Here is a 26,380-nt window from a genome sequence, read left to right as displayed (position 1 = left end):
ACCAGCCTTGGGAGACCCGGAACTAAAGTGTCGGGGGAGCAGTTTCCGTAGGGGCCCATTAAAGAACGGACGCAGCAGGGACAAAATAGCGGAGGCCTCTGAGGAGAACGAAGAAAGATTTTAAGAGACACGGAACCAAAGTGTGGGGGAGCGGTTTCCACGGGGAGCCATTAAAGAACGGACGCAGGGATAAAATAGCGGACGCCGCTGAGGAGAAGGAAGAGAGGGAAGGCTTCAAGAGACGCGGAACCAAAGTGTCGAGGGAGCCGTTTCCGTAGGACCCATTAAGGAATGGAGAACGATTAGAGGGACGGTTTCAAGAGACCCGGAACCAAAGTGTCGGGGGCGCGGTTTCCTTGGGGACCCATTAAAGAACGGACGCAGGGACAAAATGGCGGACGCCGCTGAGGAGAAGGAAGAGAGGGAAGGCTTCAAGAAGCCGTCCCTGCCCCCGCCGCCTCCTCCTCCTCCGGGGCGAGGGAAGGAGGCCGAGGCGCCGGCTGTGGCGGCTCCGAAACCGGCTCCGAAAGCGCCTCGGGGCCCGGCGGCGCCTCCGCCTCCTCCATCCCTCCCGGAGTACGAGGAACCTCCGTGGGGCGGCCTCTCCCCGGGCTACAGCCTGGAGGTGGTGAAGGGAGGCGCCGTGCTGGAGAGCGTGGGCCTGGGCGGCCGGAGCTGGGTGCTGGTGGGGCGGGCGCCGAGCTGCCACTTGTCCCTGGCTCACCCGTGTGTGTCGCGGCACCACGCCGTCCTCCAGCACCGGCCCTCGTCGGAAGAGGAGCCCCAGGGGGAAGGGGGAGGCCCCGCGCCCGGCCTCTACGTCTACGACCTGGACAGCGCCCACGGCACCTTCCTCAACAAAGCGCGGATCCCGCCCCGCACCTACTGCAGGGTCCGGGTCGGACACGTCCTCCGCTTCGGGGGCAGCAGCCGACTCTTCGTGCTGCAGGTGAGCCGAGGGTTGGTCTCATATACACACCCCTCTCATTTCACACAATAGAGAACCCTTAGTATGTTGGCCTTAGCATCTTCTGTCCTGTGTAACAAAAACAACACTCTTTAACCCACCAGAGATGCCAACATACCACTCTATCTGAGATATATGCTCTCAGAAGCAGCTTACTATAGCAGAGTATGGAGTCATAGAGTTGGAAGAGACCGCGAGGGCCACCCAGTCCAACCCCATTCTGCCATGCAGGAAATTGCAATCAAAGCATCCCTGACAGATGGCCATCCAGCCTCTGCTTAAAGACCTCCAAGGAGGGAGACTCCACCACTCTCTGAGGAAGGAGTGTGTTCCACTGTCAGACAGCCCTTCTTGCAGGGGTAGGCAACCTGCGGGCCTGATCTGGCCCGGCAAAGCCTTGGGACTGGCCCCAGCCCGGTCCTGCCGCCGATTGCCGCCGGGGCCTTTGGTGGGCAATTGTCTATAGAAGCCTCAGAAACATGCATTAATATTAACATTTTTTAAAAAATCAGCAAATTTTTTCACATGTCCTCCATTTTTTAAAAGTGTCCTCCATTTCAAAAGTTTGTCCTACATTTGTCCTGGTTTATTTATATATTTAACTCTTTTTTTAAAAAATTATTTAATTATTTTTTGGCTTCGGCCCCCCAGTTGTCTGAGGGACAGCAACCCGACCCCCGGCTCAAAAAGGTTGCCTACTCCTGCCTTATTGTCAGGAAGTTCCTCCTAATGTTGAGGTGGAATCTCTTTTCTTGGAGCTTGCATCCATTGTTCTGGATCCTGTTCTCTGGAGCAGCAGAAAACAAGCTTGCTCCCTCCTCAATATGACATTCCTTCAAATATTTAAACAGGGCTATCATATCACCTCTTAACCTTCTCTTCTCCAGGCTAAACATCCCCAGCTCCCTGAGTCGTTCCTCATAGGGCAAGGTTTCCAGACCTTTCACCATTTTAGTCGCCCTCCTTTGGACACGCTCCAGTTTCTCAATGTCCTTTTTAAATTGTGGTGCCCAGAACTGGACACAATATTCCAGGTGGGGCCTGACCAGAGCAGAATATACTGGCACTATTACTTCCCTTGATCTAGACCAGTGGTTCCCAACCTGTGGGTCAGGACCCCTTTGGGGGTCAAATGATCCTTTAATGGGGGTTGCCTAAGACCATTGAAAAACACCTATTTGATTACAGTTATGAAGTAGCAACAAAAATAATTTCATGGGTTTGGGTCACCACAACTTGAGGAACTGTATTAAAGGGTCGCGGCATTAGGAAGGTTGGGAACCACTGATCTAGACACTATACTTTTATTGATGCAACCTAAAATTGCATTGGCCTTTTTAGCTGCCGCATCACACTGTTGACTCATGTTCAACTTGTGGTCTACTTGGACTCCTAGATCCCTTCCACATGTTGTCTCCTTAAGCCAGGTGTCCCCCATCTATATCTGTGCATTTTATTTTTCTGCCCTAAGTGCAGTACCTTACATTTCTCAGTGTTGAAGTTCATTTTGTTAGCTTTGGCCCAGCTTTCTAGTCTATTCAGGTCATTTTGATCCTGTCCTCTGGAGTATTAGCTATTCCTCCTAATTTGGTGTCATCTGCAAATTTGATGAGTATGCCCCCAATTCTGTCATCCAGGGCATTGATAAAAATGTTGAACAGCAGTGGGCCCAGGACAGAGCCCTGTGGGACCCCACTGGTCACTTCTCTCCAGGATGAAAGGGAGCCATTGCTTTGGGTTCGGCTGGTCAACCAGCTTTCACATCCATCCATGGTAATAGGAAATACAAAGGCTTGTATGATTCCAAATTTTGTACTGCGTTGTATATCTTTGCATTTTAGGATCTTTTTTAGTTCTTTCATAACCGCCCTCCCCATTCCTAGTTTTCTTCTAGACTCCAGTCTGATCAGTGTTTGGCCCAAAGTATGGGAGCTCTTTTACTGTTTCTGTTTTCTCGTTGTCTAGGTTGCATTTGTGTAGATCCTCTGTGGTCATTATTTTTGTTTTGTTATGTTGAGCAGTAAACCTGCTCTTTGCACTTCCTTGATCTTTCTTAGTAGTTGTTCCAGGTCTGTGACATTTTTTTACTAGTAGTATGGTGTCACTTGGATATCTTGGATTACTGATATTCCTTCCTCCTATCTTCACTCTTCCTTCTTCTGCATCCAAGCCTGCTCTCAGTCATGTTGTCTATCATGTTTCTCAAGCATTCAGTTATCAAAATTGTAACTTATTCTGCAGGGCCCAGACGAAGATCAAGAACCAGAATCAGAACTGACTGTAACCCAGTTGAAAGAATTGCGTAAGCAGCAGCAGGCTAAATTAGAGAAAACAATGCTGGGTGATGATTCTGATGAAGATCAAGAGGAAAAGGAAGAACAGAGATATAAAAACAGTCAGGACAATGATTTCAGTTGTTCCTGGGGAATTGGTAAGATATAGTATTGCTTATACACCTTGGAAATGTGAATTCATTGGGTTTTGTATCTTCTACTTCTTTCTTCTTCTACTGCTTTTGTATCTTTTACTTCTGTATAATTAGAAATGAATTCTGATGTTGTTTTACAGTGGAGCTACTAAAAATCTGTCCCAAGCATTGAATATTTGGCTCCCTTCTATTTGTTAATATTGGGATGGGGCCTATCTGCCAAACTCCTAGGTTATACTCTGATTGATGTCTGTCCTACTCCCATAAAGTACCACTGTTGGACAAATTCATACTATAAATCTTTACAGTTGTAGGAACTTAAAAAACGTTTGGACAATTTCTGTGCCAACAGGATGGGCCAGGACAGGAGTGCAAAAAGCTATTTTGCAATAAGTCAGACCATTGATCCATTTAGTTCAGTATTGCCTGCACTAATACACATCAGTTCTCCGAGATTTCATAGTTTTGTATGAAAAGCAAATCCATGACCATTTATAGAGCACCACAAGTACTGATTTATGATAGATGAGAGGCTGCAACACAGGCTGGGTTTCCCAGTTCCTTCATGTTCATGGTTTAACTTCACTGTGTATTAAATAGTTCAGTATGGTATGGGTCTACATCAGTGCCATTAAAAACCATGTACATTGACAGTGCTGTATACATTTATCTATCTATTTATTTATTTCAAGGATTTATAGCCTAGCTTTCTCCCACAATGGGATTCAAGGCAGGTTAATAATTTAAAAAGACAGAACTAAAACATTGATGATAAAAGTTAAAAAATAATCACAAATTACTAATATTAAAACATAAATTAGAAACAGTATAGTTGTAAATAAATGATGATAATAATAATAATAACAACAGTAAATACATCAGACTAACACTTTTAATATTTTCAAACTGACCTATAACACTAGGCTTTTAGATGACTTTTGTATCTTACAAAAATAGTTTCTTCCTTAAATATCAATGGAACTGCATCATACTATCTTGTACTTCTGCTCTCATTTCCAATTTTTACTGCCCTTGTTTTTTCAGGGGAAGATGCAGAGGAGGAGGAAGGTGAAGAAAACCCAATAGCCATTGAGTTTCAGGAGGATCAGGAGGCTTTTTACTTGAAAGATCCAAAGAAGGCACTACAAGGATTTTTTGACAGAGAAGGTATGTGTGTTGTCTGCCATGCGTTTTCACTGTCTGCTGGTGTCCAGCAGCATTATTTTTATTTTATTTTAGTTGTTTGCTACTTGTAACATTTTGATAGTTCTCAGAATGTTATTAAAACTTCAGCATACAGAAGAGCTGCAAAAAATATACTTATTACACATATACATTAGATGAAGGAAGTTTGCGAAGGACAAATATCAAAGTCAAGAAGAATCATGAAAAAGCAGGCGCTCCTTGAAATAACCTTGAAATAACCTGGACCCTTCTGGGATTTTAAAAGTAGCAACCAGCAATTTGAATTGGCTCCTAAGGTAGAAAACTGTATAGTTGTGGGCATACATACTAGGAATAAGATCTTCTCTCAGCAGCTTGAGGGCATTCTGCATCCAGTGCATTTTTCTGATTATTCTTCAAAGGCTGAGCAACCAGAGTATTGACCATGGCCATATATGCATTTTCTAGGAAAGGTTATAGCTTCTACACTGATAAAAGATACAATGGTACTTGCCAGCAAACCTAATTCTTCATAGGGAATACTATACTTGCTAGATCAGCATTCCTGCTAATAAAAAGTGGATCCACCCTGGACCAATTTAAGCCCCAGGGAGGTACTTTTTGAAACAAGAAATTACTTTTCCTCCCTATTTCTACTACTTAAAAAAATCTCTCCTAAAATGACCTGGGGGCATCCAAAAACATAGAAAAAATGGCCTCTTGTTCCCTTGAGGGCATTTGGGTGTAAAAAAAGCCAAGTAAGTGTTTTTATTTTGTCCTGAGTATGTAATGTGTTTCCATGTAGGTCACATAGCATCCCTACTCATGGGTCGAATGTCCCTTTGATATCTCAGATATTGTGGAAGAAGAATCTTGTTCTGTCTTTTTTGGTGTCTGCTTCTATTTCTTTGCAATGGGTGGGAGAGACCTTGGTCTCACTGGCCTTTTCTATGTGCTAATAGTTCTCATTGCCCCTATGCACAAGTCCCTGAACAATGATATTCAGGATTGTGACCCTTTCTATCATGTTTTACTTTTGCTTTTTCTATGTCCTTTAACCATTTAAAGAGTTTCAACTATGTTGTGATTGTTTACAGTCTGCTGTATCTCCTAAAAAGTAATGTGTGACAACTTCAGTGCTGGTGAGGAGATCACTAATTTCTAAAACCTAAATTAGGTTGTCAGCTAAATCTCCTTTATCTAGATTAGGATTCACTGTGGTAGTATCCCTTGATATGTATAAAGCCTTGAAAATACTGGAAAATTTCTAAAGCTTTGATCCAGCAAATATGTTCACCAGAATATATAATTTATCTGAATGGAGCTGAACACAAATAGTTATCTGAAACAATTTCATAATGAGAGCTAGACTTCTCTATGGTTTCATGGATGAGTTCAAGACAGTTGCAAAGTCATAATTCGTTTACTGTAAAATTGTATGTATAGTTCACATTACTTAACCTTTAAATACTTACGTATTTGGTATCATTTATGCCAGTCATCTGGGACGCTTAAATATGCACTTAAACCTCAGCTCATGTAATTAGGTTCTAAGGACTTTACAATGAAGTAACAATACAGATTGATCTGCTCAATGTAACTGGGCTCTCCCATTTCAGTGGAACAATGAAAATTCTATTCGTAACACGGACTAGTTAACAGGTTTCCATTCTGTTTTATTTTCCAGGAGAGGAACTAGAATACGAATTTGAAGCTCAAGGGACTGGCACCTGGCTTTGTAGGGTGAAGTATGTATGTATATATACTGTGAAATTATTTTGTATAGTTTTGTCTTTTTCTCAGTGAGGATGAGGAAGGTGGTATATCCTGTATATCTTGAACTGGATTTGAACACTGGAATTGAGACATGAAAAGATTGGTCACAACATTATTTATTGTTTACTACACAATATACCGACTTGACCAGAATGGCTCTTTATTTACTCATTTACTAAATATGTCTATAACAGGAAAATATTTTAGAAAACATGAGGTCTTCCAGATGTTATTGAAATCATGATTGCAGTTTGACAACATTTGCAATGCATATGATTACCACACATGGTTTATACAATTTCAGCTTAATGTCTTGTATTCCATACTGAAAAGTTTGCTTGTACTAACAGCTGAAATTTCAGCTCCTCGTGTGCTAAAATATTGACTGTTCTTTAGTTCTTCTAATAGTGTTGAGTAAAGGTAAATGGAAACCAAAATAGCCAGCAGTATACAGAGAGAGACTGAAATGTTCTCTGTCCAGTTCCAATCCAGTGCCATTCTATTTAAGCACTATTTCAGCATTACCTCCATGCCCAACAAAAGCCCTATTTTGAGTTCTTCATATCCAAAAGAGAAAACATGTGGAGCGGGCATGCTAGACCAATATCCCCATCCTCCTTTATATAAAGAAGCTTAATCTGAGTGGGATAATCTCCACTTTCTGTAGACACTTGCCATATGATTTGGAACTCTGGATAATCAAGGCTATGCATGCACTCCTTGCATTGTTACTGTTGCAAGATGATATATTGAATTGGGCTAAATTGGTTGCACAGATCCCTTACAAAGTATTCATCTCTAGCTTGTAAGACATGGGCTTGAAGTCTCGATTACTACCATATAGTAGTTTAAAAAAATTACAGTTCTGTTTTAAGATGTTTAATATGCTGTGGACCACTGAAATTATTCATTGCTAAAATCCAGTGTTATAACTTCTTAATTTTCAGGGAAAGCACTAGGACTTTCAGGGAACAGAGGAAAACAATATTTAAAAAGCATGGGTGTTTATTATGGGGTGGACATTACGCCCATAATGTTTACTAAAAGTGGGGTGGTCTCTATGGCTGTTCTAGCTGAATTTTAAACTCCTTATTACTGTATCAGTTAGGTAAGGGAGCACCGTATATACTCGACTATAAATCAAGAAATTTATACCCAAAACCTGACCCTAAAATCTGGGGTTGATTTATGTATGGGTCAATATAGTTGCCATGGTTTGAGATTGACTGGAGAGCAGTTGACGACAACAACAACAACAACCAGTAATATTGCTTATAAAGGTCCTTAAAAAAGAGCCCTGATTTCCCACTCTCTGTGTGATTTCTGGAAGAGCTCTGAGGCACAGAATAAGGATCATTATTGAACTTGCTTTATACTGTAATCATCTCAATTGAATAGGCTCCCTGTAGACGATGCTTTAGGGAAGCAGCTTGTGGCAGAAGCTATCCATTCAGGAAAGAAGAAGGAAGCTCTGATCCAGTGTTCACTGGAAGCCTGCAGGATATTGGATGCTAGGGGGGTACTGCGGCAGGAAGCAGGTAGGTTACGTGATTTTATGAATTTCAATGTAATGGTGGGTGCTTTCTTAAAAGAAAAATCCACATGTATGCATTTATTTATAATTTAAAATATTTGTATCCTGTCCTCTAAAGATCTCAGGACAACCTGACTAATTTAAAACATCATAAACATTAAAATTATTTTAAAAGGCTAAAAATCAACCAAATAGTCTAACAGTTATTTAAAAAGTCAGATTAAATCAGTTTAAAATAGTTTTAAATAATTTATCTCACCTTTCTTACAGGATGCTCACAATGGTATCCTATTTTATTGTTACAGTTGCTCTTTGTAGATTTTACATCTGTCCATTTTGCACTTGTAGTTTTTTTTAATGATAATATGAAGTCAGTTTTTATCACTAAATTAGTGATACAAGTGAATTATTTGCTTCAGGACTGTTCTGTTCCATAGTCTTTTGTCTTTTTTGCCTACATTCATCTTAGTTTCCCGTAAAAGAAAAGCAAAGAATTGGGAAGAAGAAGACTTTTATGATAGTGACGATGACACATTCCTTGATCGAACAGGCGTTATTGAGCAAAAACGGCTGAACAGAATGAAAAAAGCTGGAAAAATAGATGAGAAACCAGAAACGTATGATTCACTGGTAAGAACAACTTCAGACAGTGATCTATAAGGTCTATCTGACCTTAGTAATCAGACAGAATTTGTACATAGGTCCAACTCCATCCCTACAAATCCCTAAAGTGTCTTCACTGGAGTATCATCATACATTTTGGAGTTGTTGTAAGCAGCCTCTGGGCTTGGCACAACTGCAGTGGCTAGCTCTCATCTTCTGATCTGGCAAGTGGGACTAGTGACCTTGGAAATCTTGCTACTTATAGAATTTCTCCAAGTCTTAGTATAAGGTCACCTAAATTCCCCACCTGAGCCTGTGAGAGAAAGAGAACTTCCTAGATCTTGGAAAGGATAATAAAGCAGTAACATGTTTTATTGCCTCCTGAACAATGAAGTCTGGCAAATTCTTGTGTCTTTTTCTAGATGTTTTATCCAAATAAAGTGGGATTACCTGTCATAAAGTGGTAAATTATCTCAATTTTTTGCTCTGTGGGAGGAAATGAACTCTTTCTTCCAAGATGTAATCTGTTTTGTGATATATTTCAGAAGAACAGCCATGTTAGTCTTTTGTGGCAAAAATAAATGTGAAAACATGCAAGCATATAAAACTGAAAAATTACTTTTTGTGGGCTAGAGCCCACTTTGGCAGCTGCATGAAATGATCTTATAAATTGGCAAGTTACTGGAGGGAAAGTCTTTACCAAGTGTGTCCATAAAAGGCAAAAAAAAAAAAAAACCCTCAGTAACTACTGTATATACTCATGTGTAAGTCTAGACATTTTAGTAAAAAAATTGATCCCCCCCTCCCCCCCAAAAGCTGGGTCAACTTATCCATGGGTCAATGTAAATAGTGTATTTTAACTCTTCCCCTTCTCTGAGTAGAGTGGCAAAAGGTAAGAGCTTAATTCCTCCCAGTTTGACATCACTTTAACTGCCATGGCTCAATGCTATGGAATTTTGAGAATTGTTTGTTGTGGCAGTAAAGCTCTGTGACAAAGAAGGCTTAACGTCTTACAAAACTACAATTCCCAGAATTAAAGAGGTGTCAAACTGGATTATTTCTGCAGTGCAGATGCAAAAGAAGCACCAACCCTCTCTACTCTTTCCACCATGATACTGCTCTTGGCCTTTTTGAATGCTTGGACAGGAAAATGGCAGTGGTGGCACCATTTTGGGGCTTCCCCTCAAAGGAGTTCTGAGCGGAATCAGGCTTAGAAGTATCTGAATAAGAAATTCTGTATGAAGACACTAACATTCATCCTTTACATCATTTGTTGCATGCCCTTAAGTTTTATCCATGAGTCATATCAAAATCCATAATTTTGGCCCAAAAACTTGCCCTCCACTTATTCTTCAGGTCCACTTACAGCCAAGTATATACAGTATACATAAGTTGTAGTATATTTTGAAATATTTTTATGCTAGTATGTATAGTCAAAGATTTCCAGACATCTAACAAATTAAAATTGGGGTGGTGGGGAGCATTGAAGAATATGAGATAATGCACTGTTAAAAAATTAGAGACAAAATGGCCAGTGCCTGGTTAAATAAGTGGTTTGGGATGGCAGCTAAGTGCAACAAAGGTGGTGCCAGGCAAATCTCCCAAAGGAGGGCCTATCATGATAGGGATGCCTCTGTACTTCAATGAATGTTTTTTCTCTGTGTTTATTTTGCAGCTGGGGGCAAAAAGACTGCTGTATTGTTATCTTTGAGGTTTTGTAAATCTGTTGCAGATATACCTATCTTTCCAACTGTCTGTCCTTTCCTGTAGGTTACAAAGGTAAATGCAATTGAAAAAGAACTCTCTGAGATAGCTGAGAAGTTGAAATCTTCAAAGACAGGTAATATCACATTTTCTTGGAAAACCAGGGAAGGTTAGATGGGAACAAGGCATAAAGTTTGTATATACATGTAGTATAGAAAGTTTGTCAGTTAAAATAAAGTGAAATCCATTTTGAGTTGCCACCAAATTCTTATGGACTACACTGGATCAAGATTTTGCTACAAGTGATACAGTTGATGGATGGCTGCATCTGCACTGCAGAAATAATCCAGTTTGACACCTCTTTAATTCTGGGAATTGTAGTTTTGTAAGACGTTAAGCCTTCTTTGTCATAGAGCTTTACTGCCACAACAAACAATTCTCAAAATTCCATAGCATTGAGCCATGGCAGTTAAAGTGATGTCAAACTGGATTTCTACAGTGTGAATGCAACCAAATCTAGGGCTTTTTTAAAAAGCACACATTGCTTAGAACAGAGTTGGGCAGATTGCAGGCTACAAGATGTATGAGCCCCACTTTTATGTCCCCAAAGCTTATATATCTACTGTATGTACTCATGGATAAGTCTAGAAATTTATGTCAAAAAATGGACTCAAAAAAACAGTCAGCTTATCTACAAGTTGATGTAATTACTGTACTCTAACTTTTATGAAAAAAGTAACCATCTTCTGGTGAAAAGCAAGAGTGAGTCTGTCCTGGAAGCACTGATTCCCCCCCCCCCCCCCCAATTCTGTCATCGATCCAGCCTTTAGTGTAAGCAGAAACAGTCATGACTGCTGGAATTTTGTAAGTTCTTTGACATTGTTTTCCTTTAGATCCATTATTATATGCCTCTAGGTTTTACCCTTGACTTTATCCATTAGTCATAAAGAAACCCATAACTTTGGCCCCAAAACCTGCCTTAGAGATGAGGTCAAATTATAGTCGAGTATATATGGTATTTATTTTATATGCTGCCTTTTCCTAAATTGGACTCAAAGCAGTTCACAAAAGTTACTTTAAAAGCAGAATTAAAAACATCACATCAATAAAATAAGGTAAAAGTGCATACATACATTTCATTTGGCCCTTTAGCTTCCATTGTGATTCCCTGTTGAAAAAACATAATACAGAGGAAATGATTATAGAGTTTGTTAATCTTTCTGCCAAATCTACTGTCAGACCTTGGTGCTAATAATAATAATAATAATAATAATAATAATAATAATAATAGGATTTATTTATATGCCACCCAATCACTGGGAATCCAGGTGGCTTACAACAGAGGGGATAATAGATGGTTCCCTGCCCTCAGGCTTACAATCTAAAAAGACATGACACAAAAGGAGAAGGGAATGGTGAGGGGGGGAGGGGATCAGGTCCAGCATTCTTCTCTCCAAGGCAGATATTGCTATTATTATATAGGTATTCTGTGCTGTTGGAATGATACAAGTAAAATACCAACAATAATAATAATAGATTTTTGTGGGGTTTTCGGGCTATGTGGCCATGTTCTAGAAGAGTTCTCTTACTAAGAGTTGTCTTACCATGTCAGGATGCACAGGGAAGCCATTGAAATCCACAAACACCTGGACAATTTCAACAGGAAAAAGGAAACCCTTAAAGTAAACAAGATTTGGCTACCAGTCCTGAAAAATAGCAAGATGAAGACTCAACAAATGCAAATAAGAAATCTCCCAGGGTCAGGGGTTTCCTAGCAGACAATGAGCACTAATCAAGCAGACACTAATCCTCTTTTGCATACCCTCTCACCCTAAGGCCTTCCATTAGCAACAGAACAATACACATGCAAATCATTCCTGCTTTCCCAGGGTCACACAGTATATACATACCCAACTCCTTTCCAGGCAAGTATTCTCTGAAGATGCCGGCCACAGATGCTGGCAAAACATCAGGAAGAAATTCTTCTAGAACATGGCCACATAGCCCGAAACCCCCACAAAAAACAATAGATGCCAGCCATGAAAGCCTTCAACTCCACAATAATAATAATATTCACTTAATCAACTTTTCCTTTGTGTTTATAAATACAGTGTTGTAACTTTCAAGTAGCAAAGCACAGAAATATGATATCCTTAGTTCTAGCCAACAGTGACCATGGAATTTTTATTTTTTCTTATATTGGTATGTTACCATCATCATCCCAACAGGTAAGAAATTACTGAAATAGGTACACTGATAAAATTATTATTGTAATTGCATTTGTTTGTTGCAAAAAAACCGTTGAAAGCTTTTTTTCTCTGAGGTCTTAAACCTAGAGCCTCTGTAGAATAGTTATTAGGAATAGTGGAGTGAATAACAGACTGAATTTCCTAGACTAAAGTACATCCAATGTATTTCAGAGATTAAATAAATTATAGCAATTGATACAGTTTGAAGCTGTCTGTACTTATAAATGAACTATTGGTGAGGTTACGAAATACTCCATTGTTGTAGCTGCATAAAAAAGGAAATAGATTTTTCCAATCTTTAGTTCTGTTGTTATCAGTTAAGGTTATATGAAGTATCTGTGCCAGGGAAATAATTGTGGACAAGCTCTGGTCTATCTTGCCTTATGTTATTGATATTTCTGCAGTGAAAAAATCATATGAACTAGGGAAACATGGCTCTCTAAAGACAAAGCCTTCCTTGGCAAGACAGATCTGCAACCTGAGGCTTGCTTGGAGTGGAGTGGTTATTTTCATCTCCCACCTGTGAGGATTCTCTGGGTCCCCCTCCTGCTCCTGCCTGAGTTGATTGGTACCCTTTGAGACCATCTTTCTTATCTAATAAGCTCACTGCCACCATCCATTGATTTGAATCCTTCCCCTTTAGCAATGTAATGAGATGTTGCTGGGATTTCACAGGCACTTTCCACCTGTGTTGTTGCAGAGACATTTCCCTCCCTTTCCCAACCATGGGGAAGGGCCAGGTTGAGCCAAGGCATGTGAAAAGGAGTGTGAGAGTGTTAGAGTGCTTTTAAAGAACAAGCTTTATTCTAAGTAAGGACTTAACACAGCAAAATGATATCTATTACAAGAACATCTTTCCTTCAGGCACAGATTAGAAATTACATGTTACAGAGGGATTAGATAATCTCAGCCAAATCAGAAGTAACAACAACAAAAAGACCTGATGTGACTAGCTAATACATTCTCCTAATTCTACTCACAGATCAATAGGTTTTGTAGTCATTGCTGTTCATGGGTGACTAGGAGTCTGGACTCCGTTGTCCAACCTCCACTAGCCTTCCCAAACCAGAGCTCTTGGCTGCAGTTGTTCCTTTGTTAGAAACCCCTCAGGGTTTGTTTAGAGGGCACAACCACATAGTGCATCAGGCTTTTTAAAATGTCTGCTCAGAAGCCCAACTGCTCATCTCATTGGGCAATTGTTACCTTATCATCTCTGTGATGCTGAGCTTCATTAAAATGTAACTGAGCCTCTTCACATATTTTATCCTTTTATTGCTCAAGAACAAGGTTCTGATAATGGAAGAGCTCCCCATTATCACACCACATGATAATGTGGAGCCCTGGTGGCACAGTGGTTAAATGCAAGTACTGCAGTCATTCACAGCCACAAGGTTGTGAGTTTGATCCTGGTCAGGCTCCAGAGTCCACTCAGCTTTTCATCCTTCTGTAGATCGCTAAAATGAGTACCCAGCTTGTTGAGGGAAATTGTCTTACACATTGTAAACCACTTAGGAAGTGCTTAAGTGCACTGATAAGCGGTATAGAAATGCTCTTGCTATTGCAATTTGTTGTACAACACATAGACTTGCACAGTCTGCTATAGGAGGCAGTGTAGAACATACAGCTGGCCCTAATGCTGTATGATCTACGACAAACACTTCACTTTTGAAAATTTCTGTGTTGAAGGGGTTTTCTGTTTTCCTTTGGAGCAAAGGGGCATGTTTTAAGTTGGCATCCCACAGAGAGTCCCATGGCAGAAAAATGGCTCCTAGATTCACCACCTCTCATATAGGAAGTTAACACACTCTATAGGTATGCAGATCCACATGGTTTGAGTGTTGGACTATGAGTCTACGTGACTAAGGTTCAAATCCCTGTTCAGCCAAGGAAATCTATTGGCAAATCACATTCTCTCAGCCTAAGAGGAAGGCAATGGCAAATGTCCTCTGAATAAATCTTGCCAAGAAAACCATTAGGCAGTGTTAATGTCAAGGCACAAAACAGTATAGACATGCTCTATTGCTGTCTGTGCATAAAGCCTTTGCATAGTTGGCACAACTGATCTCTAAGCAAAATCCTGTTGCACATAGGCATTGCATTGTCAGGATCATGACCAATGCCTGTCCTCTTACAATATGGGGAAATAAGAATGTTCTTCGAATGATATGAGCCCTTCTGAATGTTTACATTTTTTTTTATTTGAGGGAATGCAAATACAGGATGTACAGCAATTAATCCTAATGTAAAGTTATTCACACATAAATGCAGTAGCCTATATTGTTTATTTTAAGCTGTACATCATAATAAGAATTCAAGTTATACATTGCAAGTTCTGTAATAAATTTGCAGAGGAATTGGGATTAAAATTCCTTTTAAAAAAGCCTAGTCCTTATGTTCACACAACATGAATAAAGCTGAAATTCATTATTGGGTAACAAGTCTGTAGCCTTGGAAGCAGTGTTTATCTGTTGTATGCAACTTTGCCTAGTTATAGGTTCTGGGAAATGATGACAAAAAAATCATCGTCCAACATATTATGCAGGATGGAAACTGACAGCTGTTTGATTTTGGAAAACAAGTCAATTTAAATTGTAATAGTGCAGAATTGATTCCACTTTGATTGTCTGTCTTTATAAAAGAAATGAGCAATATTAAAGGTATTATTCTCTTTTCATCCCAGAAATGAAAGACTAAACCAGGTGTAACAAAATGATTAAAAACTACTTAAAATGTGTTGAGCTACTTGCCTGTTTCAATAAACTGATCAAATTAAACTCACAAATCCAGTTCTATAGAGAGGGATGAATATTCAGATTAAATTGCATTTCATTCATGCATAAGAGCTTTTATGATGTCCAAGTGCTAACTGTTTCAGCATGATCTTTATTTCTTTACCGTCTCCAATATTGTTGTTACAAGCATGGGGATTTGGTTGTGAACTTTTCTTCCTATGAACATTCTTTTTTGCAAGGGAAATTTTTTAATTTGAAAGACAGCTATATGTACCTTGTAGATGCTCTGCCATGAAGTTAGTAGTAGTTCGTGGTATGTTTTTACTCCCACATAACAGTACCAAATCAGTAACTAGATCTAAGAATTCAGGTATATGACTCTAGTTTTTAAAAGGGAATTGGGCTTACTGCCATGGAGAACTGATATAAAATAGTTATGTAAGAATAGTTGGGTGAAAGAGAATTATTGACCTTAAATTCTAGAGTTACAGCTATTTTACTGTAAGGCTGAATCAGTTAAGTTGTATGCTGAATACTATAAATCAGGGTGGAGCAGTAGGTGAGGTAACGTATAGAAACAATTTTGGAAGATCCTTGCAGAAAGGAAATGTCTTGTTTATATAGAATTGTAGAGTTGGAAGAGACCACAAGGGCCATCCAGTCCAACCCCCCTGCCATGCAGGAAATCTCAGTCAAAGCATATCCCACAGATGGCCATCCAGCTTCTGCTTAAAGACCTCCAAAGAAGGAGACTCCACCACACTCCGAGGGAGTGTGTTCCACTGTTGGAACAGCCCTTACTGTCAGGAAGTTCCTCCTAATGTTGAGGTGGAATCTCTTTTCCTGTAGCTTACATCCATTGTTCCAGGTTCTATTCTCTGGAGCAGCAGAAAACAAGCTAGCTCCCTCCTGAATATGACATCCCTTCAAATATTTAAACAGGGCTATCATATCACCTCGTAACCTTATTTTCTCCAGGCTAAACATCCCCAACTCCCTAAGTCGTTCCTCATAGGACATGGTTTCCAGACCCTTCACCATTTTAGTCATCCTCTTTTGGACACGCTCAATGTTTCTCAATGTACTTTTTGAATTTTGGTGCCCAGAACTGGACATAATATTTCAGGTGGGGCATGACCAAAGCAGAATAGAGTGGTACTGTTACTTCCCTTGATCTAGACACTATACTTTTATTGATGCAACCTAAAATTGCATTGGCCTTTTTAGCTACCGCATCACACTGTTGACTCATGTTCAACTTGTGGCCTACTTGGACTCCTAGATCCCTTTCACAGGTAGTCTCGTTCAGCCAGGTGTCCCCCATCCTATATCTGTGCATTTTATTTTCTGCACTAAGTGCAGTACCTTACATTTCTCCGTGTTGAATTTCATTTTGTTAGCTTTGGCCCAGTTTTCTAGTCTATTCAGGTCATTTTGAATTTTGATCCTGTCCTCTGGAGTATTAGCTATTCCTCCTAATTTGGTGTAATCTGCAAATTTGATGAGTATGCCCCCAATTCTGTCATCCAAGTCATTGATGAAGATGTTGAATAGCACTGGCCCCAGGACAGAGCCCTGTGGGACGCCACTGGTCACTTCTCTCCAGGATGAAAGGGAGCCATTGTTGTGTACCCTTTGGGTTTGGCCAGTCAACCAGTTACAAATCCATTTAGCAGTTACCTTATCCACCCCACATTCTACAAGCTTGTTTGCAAGAATGTCATGGGGAACTTTGTCAAAGGCCTTACTGAAATCAAGATATAAGATATCCCCAGCATTCCCTTCATCTACCAAGCTGGTAATTTTATCAAAGAAAGAGATCAGATTTGTCTGACCAAGACTGTTAGTTCTGTTGTGTCCAGGAAATCTTCTTGCTCCCTAATATGCTGAAGTGTAGCTACTCTGGACTCCAACTGCTCCAAGAGTGCTACCAATGTGCACTTGGTGCATGTGAAGTTCTCCACTTCTGAGTTTCTCGAAGTTTTACACTAACTTTCTACTTGGTAATTCTATGTGGATTATACTGGTTGCTATTTGAGTACTTGCAGTATGGAACGGTAGAGGGCCAGCATGGTATAGTGGCCATTAGACTACAGTTCTGAAGACCAGGGTTCAAATCCCCATTTGAGCATAAAACCCACTGGATGACCTTGGGCAAGTCATACTCTTTCAGATGCAGAGGATGGCAATGGCAAACCCCATCTGAAGAAACTTGCCAATAAAACCCCATGAAAACCTTATGGCCTTAGGGTCACAAAAATCAAAAATGACTTGGAGGGACACAACAACAAATTATGGAATAGTAGCTTTAGTGGCATAATCTTATGTATTTACTCTACTGAACAGATAAATATGCATCTTGATTTCCCTATTGTACCACTGTCATCCATCTCCAAAGCAGTAGTGTAGCTGGAATGAGCTATAATGTAGGATACATAACAACCATATTACCTATTAAAAGGATAGGGGCTGACCACTACAAATTCCTATCATTTTGGAGATTCAGTGAATATGGAAATATGGTATATTGGATTTGTATGATCATTGACATATTTGACAAATCTGATTATGTTCGTTAATTACTTATATTCTATGGATAGAAACATGAATAACATTGTGTCCATGTAGTTAGATGGTATGACTATTGATATATATATGATTTCCTACAGCACATTCCCAGCCAGCAGCTCAGGATTCCTTGGATGAATTCATGAAAGACATAAAATCCGGTTGTGCTTTAGACAGTGTGACACGTAGAAAGCTTCACTTGCGAACCTTTGAACTGAGAAAGGAACAACAGCGTTTGAAAGGACTGATTAAGATAGTTACACCTGCCTCAATGCCAGAACTGAAATCACAGTGAGTTTTTGTTATTGTTGACTTTAATTATAGCCCACCTTTCCCCCAAGATTGGGACTCAAGGTGACTTACAGATTAAAATATTGCAGTGTAATTAAAATATATGCAACATTAAAATAGAATTAAAACATTCATTATCATCATCTGTGCAGAACCTGAAACCCTGAATCTTGTCTATTTTGTAGTGTTCTGGAGATTTTGCTTCCAAACATATGTGGGATAGAGTCTGTAGAAGACAGCCGACAGAATGTGGCATTGGATCGTCCCAAAGATTGATTCCATTTTTTACTTAAAATGTAACTTTGGATAATATTTATCATGGTTAATGTCTCTACCAACATAACTGTTAACCCTGGGGATAATGAAGGGGCACTTGAGAGTTTATGCATAGGAGGGGAGGCATGCAAAATGGTACGATTTGTTCCTTAAGGGATATGTGGTGTCTGCTTCAGCTTTGAGAAGCATGACATATTTAAAATCTCACAAAGAGTTTTCCAGCTGAATGGGAATTTGAATATGACTTCTGACATGAGAGCCAGAGCACTGTAGTAGTTAAGTGCTAGCCTTTCACAGTTCTATAAAAAGCATCTTTTGTAAACTTAATTCATTTTTTGCACCTTTAGCCTTGAGAATGAAAATCTGGAAACACAAAACAAGCCTAAAATTCTAACTTTACCCCTCTTTGGTGCCATGAAAGGAGGGAGCAAATTCAGACTGAAAACTGGAACTGTAGGGGTAAGTTAAGGGGTGGGGGTGGTTTTGGGGTTGTATCTTCCATTGTGTCTTCCGTTTTGGGTATGCCTTACTCTTTAGAAGTTATATCTGTTGTAATGGGGATTCAAAGACTACTCCTGCCTGAACAGGACAGTGGTTACTCCCTATAGGAGCAGTCCAGTCTTTAACTTGTTTTGAGAGATGTTTCTAGAAGTTTGTAGATATACAACAAACACTTATTATGTTGTTAGAAAAGTATTACCTCATAGCATGTAATATTATTATTTGTCAGTGTCAGTACATGATTTTCATTGTAATCTCTGTTTGACATACAGAAGTTGCCTGTGAAACGTCCTGAAGTACCTGTAAATCTATTAAAGATGAAAGATCAAGGATCAGAGGAAGAGGAAGAGGAGGAAGAAGAAGAAGAGGAAACAGAAATGAATTCAAATCAGGGGACACAGAAACCAAAGACAGAAGCTGCTGCACAAGAAATTGTTAAACAAGATTGTGTTCCTACCAGTTCTTTTTCTCACTTCAGACAAGACATGGAATCATCTAATGATGGTTATTTAACTTTCACATTCTCAATTCATCTGCATTTTAACTATTTTGAAACTCTAAAAAGTAGGAATGTGATTACTAAGGCTTTTCTTTACATGTTGTTGTTGTTGTTATTATTATTATTATTATTATTATTAACCTTTATTTATAAAGCGCTGTAAATTTACACAGTGCTGTACATACAATCTTTTTAATTGTTCTCTAGCTACCAACCATTAAAGTTTAGTTCTGTTCATTTCCTAAAGTGTGTATGAAAATTCCAGCCAAGATTATTTTTTAAAGCAGTGTAAAAAGGGTGGAACTTGGAATAGAGACACACACTTGGAGACTTTCATTCCTAGCTATTTGAACTGAAAGATCTAAATTTGGAGACAGATTGATAAAAAAAAAACAACTGATCAGTCTCGGAGGGAAGAAAGAAAGTGTGTGCCAGGTCTCCCATAGTGTCTTTTTCTCTTTCCAAATCCAGTTTTTTCTCACCATATCCAGCCTTTCCTCTCCTGTACATGCTAACTGTTTCCTATTTGTGACTTGAGGCTAATGCACAGGAGTGGATAGGGCATTACACACTCCACCTTTCAGGAAACTTCTGTATCTCTGACAGAAACCAGAGGCTGCTCTGTTCTTGCAAATTGCTAGATGTGGCAAACTAACACATCTAACAACAATACTATTTTAAAACATTTAAGTTCCTTATGAACAAGAATATATAGACAAGAGTCTTTGTAACTCTTTGTGATCCCCAAAACCAAGTTCCCAGTTGTTGTTTGGATATTTTCCTGAAACAGTGATAGTACAATCATAATCTAGTCTACCTGTAGTTGACACAAATTTAACAGTAATTTTTTCTTAGAAAATTGTCATTAATTCCACTTAAGTATGGCACATTGCTCCAGATATTGCTACAGCTATCTTCCTCCACACCCATCCCTTGCCCTAGCCATTTATTTATTAAGTCAAACCTCCTTGGGCATTTATTTCTCCCTGGTTTTTTTTTTCTTTGTTTTAAATGTCATTGCTGCTATTGTTGGAAAGCTGCTGTTTTAGGTAATGATTTGAAATTTGATTTTATTGGTTGAAACAGAATATAAGTTACTCTGTTTAAAAAGAGCAAATCAGTTAACCTATCCTGATTTCTTTAGGCTTTAATTTTACTAGTCCTGTGCTTATTAAGAGTAATTAAATATCTTGGGTTTTGCTTTACTTTTACAGGAATTAATTCTCACTCTGACCCTTTGAGTAAAGACAAAATAATGCCAGGATGCAGCTCTCCAGTGTCTAAACTGCAAAACAAAGCACAAGGTGAGCAATGTTGTAGAGCAGCTTCCCTGTTGAGCTGTTGGCTTGGGTCAGGTACTGGCTTGGTGAATACAGTAGGGTGGTGTGCTGTGCAAGAACTATAGAAAAGTTCCTCTAATAGATAATCAAATTCTGCTGTATTGTACAATTGGCAATACAACAGAATTTGCCAATCATGCAATACAGTAGAGAGAGAAAACTCAAGCATATTACCAATTGCAAAGGGAGAGAGAACCATTAAGTTACTTAGACTTTATGTTTTAAAAAATAGAGGGTTTTTTATCATTCTAAAATGTAAATATTTTTCTTTCCAAAAGAAGAAATAAATTATGTTTTATTACTTCTGTACAAAGCTGAGTGGTCACTTGAAAGTTCAAGCTTTTTCTAGAGAGAGAGAAATAGAATAGCAAGTTATGTATCTTACAATATTGAACTGCTACTTTTCTTCCTGTGGATATATTACCTGAGATGTACCATAAAAATAGGGTGACTGTCCTATTTCACACTGACATTAAATTTCTGGGATGTGTGACCTTAAGAGTCAGACAGAAGTGTAGCAGTGTTTCCATTAGCAGCCTCTTTGCCTGTGCCCTTCTCACATATGGGATTTATTTACTTGAATTGGTTTTATTAGTTTTCCTAAAGCCATAAGCACTAATAACACTAATCATCTTTTCCCACTATTTTTCCTAGTGTCTCAGAAGACTGTAAAAATGTCCCCAAATAAGAAGGCTAACAGTACAAGTACGGTGAGTTGAGAGAACTAAATATTTAAATAGATGGAAGCTCTCAGTAGTTTACGATATTCCTTACCTCTATGTGGTTTGTTGTTGTTTGTTTTCAGCTTTTTAAAAAAACTAATTTAAACAGAATTGCTTGATTTTGGTGTTGTGGTAGTCTTTCCGCTCTGGTTACAGTTAATAAAGTACCTCATTTTTGGAAATTAGCTTTTTTTGCTTAAATACAGTTACAAAGTTGTTGTTTCCATTTATACCTTGCCATTTGGCATAAATTGACTTTACAGCAATTTATAATGCTAACATAAAAGAAATTATAGTTTTATTCTCTCAAAATACACTTGAACATTTTCATTGGGTAGAATAAGCCACCCCAATTCAAAATCTGAGTTTTAACAGAACTTTCATTTTATAGACCCATCCAAATGAAGATTTAGTGACTCACAATATATTGTAGTAGAAGACTGAGGAGATTTCAGTGATTATATTTATAATTATATACATGGCTTTGTAGTTTTAGATCAGGCTTGCTTCCCTTCTCTGCCTCACTGACACATTATTTGTAGTAAACCTTGGTTTGATATTACAACCAAACTGGGCAAATGGTGGTTTGCTTAAACAATATTTTTCCTAAAAACTGTAGTTGGAAACCAGTTCCAAGCCTTGGACTGACAATTAATATGAACCAGAGAGTAGTTTAAGATTCCCCAATCTGTAATGTTGTTTTGGACTCATTTTTATATTTAACTAAAACACTGTCTATTCTGTCCTGCAGGCTGAACACACTATGTCCACAAAATACCCAGAAAATGACCCAGACTACTGTGTGTGGATGCCACCAGAAGGTAATTCAGTGAGGGATCGGTAAAGTTAGGTTATCAAATTTGACCTATATTAAGACCATTATAACTAAGGAGACTTGGGTTACTGAGGAATTAAAACTTTTCTCCATCAGCTAAAGGAGAGAGAGAGAGAGAGAGAACTGCTTAAAGTACCTTGCACAAGATGCAGTATGGTTAGATGCAGTTGCACCATACAAATTAGGAGTGGACAACGTGCAGCCCATAGACTGCACATGGTCCCCAGGACTGCTGTGGCCTCAGGACCCACCAGATTTCAAAAAAAAGTGAACAAATGCCTTCTGCAGGACATGGTGGCAATTTGGCCTCTTTTTTAGAAACATGAAACAGAAGTCACTTAAAACAACCCAGAGAGCCAAAATAATGAAAAAGTACCCAAACCCCGGGAGGCTTAAAATAGGTTTTTAATAAGGAATGCTCCCTACACCATCACCTCAACCCCTATCAGTCGCCACCCCGGTACAGAACCTCAAATCCTGCTTTATTTTGCCTTTCTAAAACATCAAAGGCCTGGTACAGACTCTTGCAAAGCGCCAGCCTGGGGCCGATTTTAGGGCTTTGGGAGAGCAGAGTGTCCACACATTCCCAAGCCTTACAGTGCTGTCCAGGTGCCATTTTGGTACGCGTGCATTCATACGGCACACACGCCAGTTATGTACCTCATCTCCACATCTCGCTGCCCCTTTCTGCCTGTCGGTATCCCCCCCATAGTATCATAAGGCTTGCACTGTATATTGCTGCTGCAGTTTCCCCATTGTCTTTCATGGTGGGATTTGAGTGTTGAGTTGTTACTAATAATAATAACCTAGAAAACAAAACACACTTCATTTGTGATAATGTCAAATATACTGAGGCTCTGCTTCTAGAGCAGATATTGTTAAATCTATAAAGTCAACAAATAGGCTTACTGAACTTAACATCAGTAAGTTCTTTGTTTCATTCAGTGTTTCTAGTCTCTGTATCTGTTTAGTATCCCTCATTTTTGTGTGTAGTTACCTTACTCATTCAAGCAGTTTAGGCAGCCATTCCACTCACAGATATGCCTGTGTAGGTCCTTTTAGACATCTGTAGAATGTTGCACCATTGGTTAGAGCAGGGATGAGAAATATGTGTCCCTCCAGATGTTTCTGGGCTGCATTTCCCATTGGCTTACCCAGCAAAACCATTGTGAAGGATGATGGGATGTGAGGGCTTTTAGGATTTTATTTTCTTAAAGTAGGGGACCTGCAGCCTGGCACATAGTTAAGACCATTTCACCTGTTTAAATATTTGAAGGGATGCCATATTGAGGAGGGAGCAAGCTTGTTTTCTGCTGCTCCAGAGATTAGGACCCGGAGCAATGGATGCAAGCTCCAGGAAAAGAGATTCCACCTCAACATTAGGAGGAACTTCCTGACAGTAAGGGCTGTTCGACAGTGGAACAAACTCCCTTGGAGTGTAGTGGAGTCTCCCTCCTTGGAGGTCTTTAAGCAGAGGCTGGATGGCCATCTGTCAGGGATGCTTTGATTTAGATTTCCTGCATGGCAGGGGGTTGGACTGGATGGCCCTTGCGGTCTCTTCCAACTCTGAATCTATGATTCTATGTTATTCAGAGGCACATTTAAAGCTAATGTAACTAGGGACATTTAGGATTTTAAAAGCTGAAATCACCCTGTTTCATTTCACCCAGAACTTCATTGTGAATCAGTGTTGTTCTTTCAAGACAGACTTATGTTGTCATACAAACCATTAATGTGTTTGTATGCATTCTGAGCCAAATGAAATTCCCAAACAAATTCCTATTAAAGGTTGTAGAGTTTTCATGTAATTTTACTCTAGAGTCTTGTATTTAGTACTATGTCAACCTACTTCCACCCTTCAACACTCCTTTTCTGTCTCTGTGAACAACATTTCTATTCAACTAGTCCAGCAAGCCCACAGTCTTGGTTTTACCTTTGATTCTTCTCTGTCGTGTATCCCTCAGATCCAGACCCCAGCCAAGGCTTGTAGATTCTTTTTATACAGTATTGCCAAAATCCGACCATATCTCTCCACCTCTACTGCCAACATCCTGGTCCATGCCCTAGTGATCTCACGACTTGATTACTGTAACGTCCTCCTGGCTGGGCTTCCTCTTTCTCACCTCCGTCCTTTAATTTCTGTCCAACATTCAGCTACACGCATTATCACATCCACCCACCGCTCTGACCATATCTCTCCTGTGTTGGCATCCCTTCACTGGCTCCCCCTCCCTTTCTGCATTCAGTATAAGCTCCTGCTGTTGACGTTTAAAGCCCTCCATGGGCTGGCCCCTCCTTACTTATCAGACCTTATTTCTCCGCACCTTCCCACTCGGGCCCTCCGTTCTGGTAGTCAAGGTCTGCTGTCCCAGCCCAGGATTTTCTCTGCCCCATCTCGGATTCGCCCCTTTTCACTCGCTGCCCCTCACTCCTGGAACCTTCTTCCCCCGCGAGCAAGAGCCATCACTTCTTTAACCAGCTTCAAAACGGAGTTGAAGACCATCCTGTTCAGAGAAGTGTTCTCAGGCTTTGCATAATTGTCGCTTGCTACTTGATGTTCTTTTCGTGCCTGTTTTATTGAACCATTTCCTTTATTGCTATGTACTTTATATGTATTATCCTACTAGAGAGGCAGGCTAGCTCCAACAGGCCTCCCTGGATGAAGATTAACCATCCATTATGAAGCCAAGCCCTCCCTCCAGTCCATCTGCCTTGGTCCAGGCCTTGGAGGTAGAGGGGAACTGCTGGACCTCATCCCCTTACCCACCACTACTCCCTTCTCCTTTTGTGTGGTGTCTTTTTAGATTGTAAGCCTGAGGGCATTGAACCGTCTAATTAAAATGACTGTATGTACAGCGCTGTGTAAATTTACAGCGCTTTATAAATAAAGGTTAATAATAATAATACTTCAACACAAGGCCTTGTATGGGACTGTAGTTCCCCAACAGCTATAGCCAGCATCACCAGTATCCAGGGATAACACAATTTGTAGTCCAAAGCAACTGGAGGTCATCACATTGGGGAAAGCTAGTCTAGGCAAATTGTATTGTTCCCCCTGTTGCTTCTTCGCTGGAGATAATTTGCACTTCATATAAGTAAAATTTAAAAATATACACATTTTCTTGTTTTAACAGATCAAAGTGGTGATGGCAGAACTCATCTGAATGCAAAATACGGCTATTAAACTTTGGATGGTGGATTTGGAAAGCAGGAGACTTGGACACAGCAATTGGTACAGACACTGTTTAAACAACAGGCAACAAACTTTTGTTCACTCTTTTAAAATCCCTTTTAAAGATTTCTGATTCCTGCCCACGAACGTTTGTTTCCCACTAGATGTGTATTTGTGTATATTGTGCATCAAAATGTATATAGAAGTGGAAACTGTATTTACAGACTGTTTAGGTACAGCAACATATGGTTTTATATAATAAAAACTAAAAAGCCAGTGCTTTTGTTTTCATTAATTGTATTGGGATTGTGGGAAGAGCAGGCTCATAGTGGGCTATTTCATGTGTTGCAACATTTATGTTGACTGTGACATTCGAAACAACTTTACAAGTTTGCTTACAGGACATTCTGTCTGCATCAAACCATTTGTCACTGCCCCACTTCCAGCTTACCTCAAAAAGCACAATTGCAAACAGTAGCCTGCAGATGGTGCTACTCAAATCCAGAGCATATCTAGTTCTTTTCCTTTCTACCAGTAAGTAAAAACTGCCTTGGCCAGTTATATTTATATATCAGTTTTCCATCTGTGGGGAGAAAAAATGCATTCATTGTCACCATCTGGAATAGGTCATCGGAGAAAAGGTGGGATATAAAATGTACCCTAGGCTACATAGCAGAATGTGGAGTGGAGGACATGCCTTACACATTTAATATTGCACGTTCAGTCCTATGCATCTCCAGCACATATATCTGTGAAGCCATGGACAAGAAAAGCATCTGCTTAGAGACTTTTGGAATAGTTGCTGGCAATAATGGGTCTGACTACCAATCACTTGGTCTGTAGCAGACTCTGCTTCAGCAACAAAAATGATGACCCTCCTATCTGAGTAAAGAAATCCCTTTTGGTGGGAGGAGCAGAAAAGTAACACTAAACAGTAAAAACCCATAAGGCTCAAAACAGTCACTACAGAAACTCTGTATTGACACAACAGCTGTCATCCTGTTAGCGACAAATGCAAG

The 26,380-nt window shown here is 39.7% G+C and overlaps 1 protein-coding gene across 1 annotated transcript; it reads left to right on the top strand.

Moving 5' to 3' along the window:
- Positions 1-239: 239 nt before the first annotated feature.
- On the top strand, positions 240-25,643 carry LOC149310711 (kanadaptin-like). Its single transcript, XM_089529568.1, has 14 exons — positions 240-949; positions 3,209-3,398; positions 4,440-4,562; positions 6,247-6,307; positions 7,734-7,873; positions 8,339-8,499; positions 10,243-10,312; positions 17,827-18,016; positions 18,640-18,751; positions 19,066-19,297; positions 20,507-20,596; positions 21,287-21,342; positions 22,106-22,175; positions 25,324-25,643. Exons 1-14 carry the CDS (start codon positions 392-394, stop codon positions 25,371-25,373), a joined length of 2,103 nt encoding a protein of 700 aa, XP_089385694.1. The 5' UTR covers positions 240-391; the 3' UTR covers positions 25,374-25,643.
- Positions 25,644-26,380: the final 737 nt, after the last annotated feature.

Source organism: Sceloporus occidentalis, unplaced genomic scaffold (assembly GCF_023333645.1).
Source record: "Sceloporus occidentalis isolate IW3139 unplaced genomic scaffold, rSceOcc1.0.p SCAF_6, whole genome shotgun sequence".
Classification (NCBI taxonomy): domain Eukaryota; kingdom Metazoa; phylum Chordata; class Lepidosauria; order Squamata; family Phrynosomatidae; genus Sceloporus; species Sceloporus occidentalis.
Note: the sequence above shows the minus strand (reverse complement) of the source record. Positions and strands in the feature narration are given on the sequence as shown.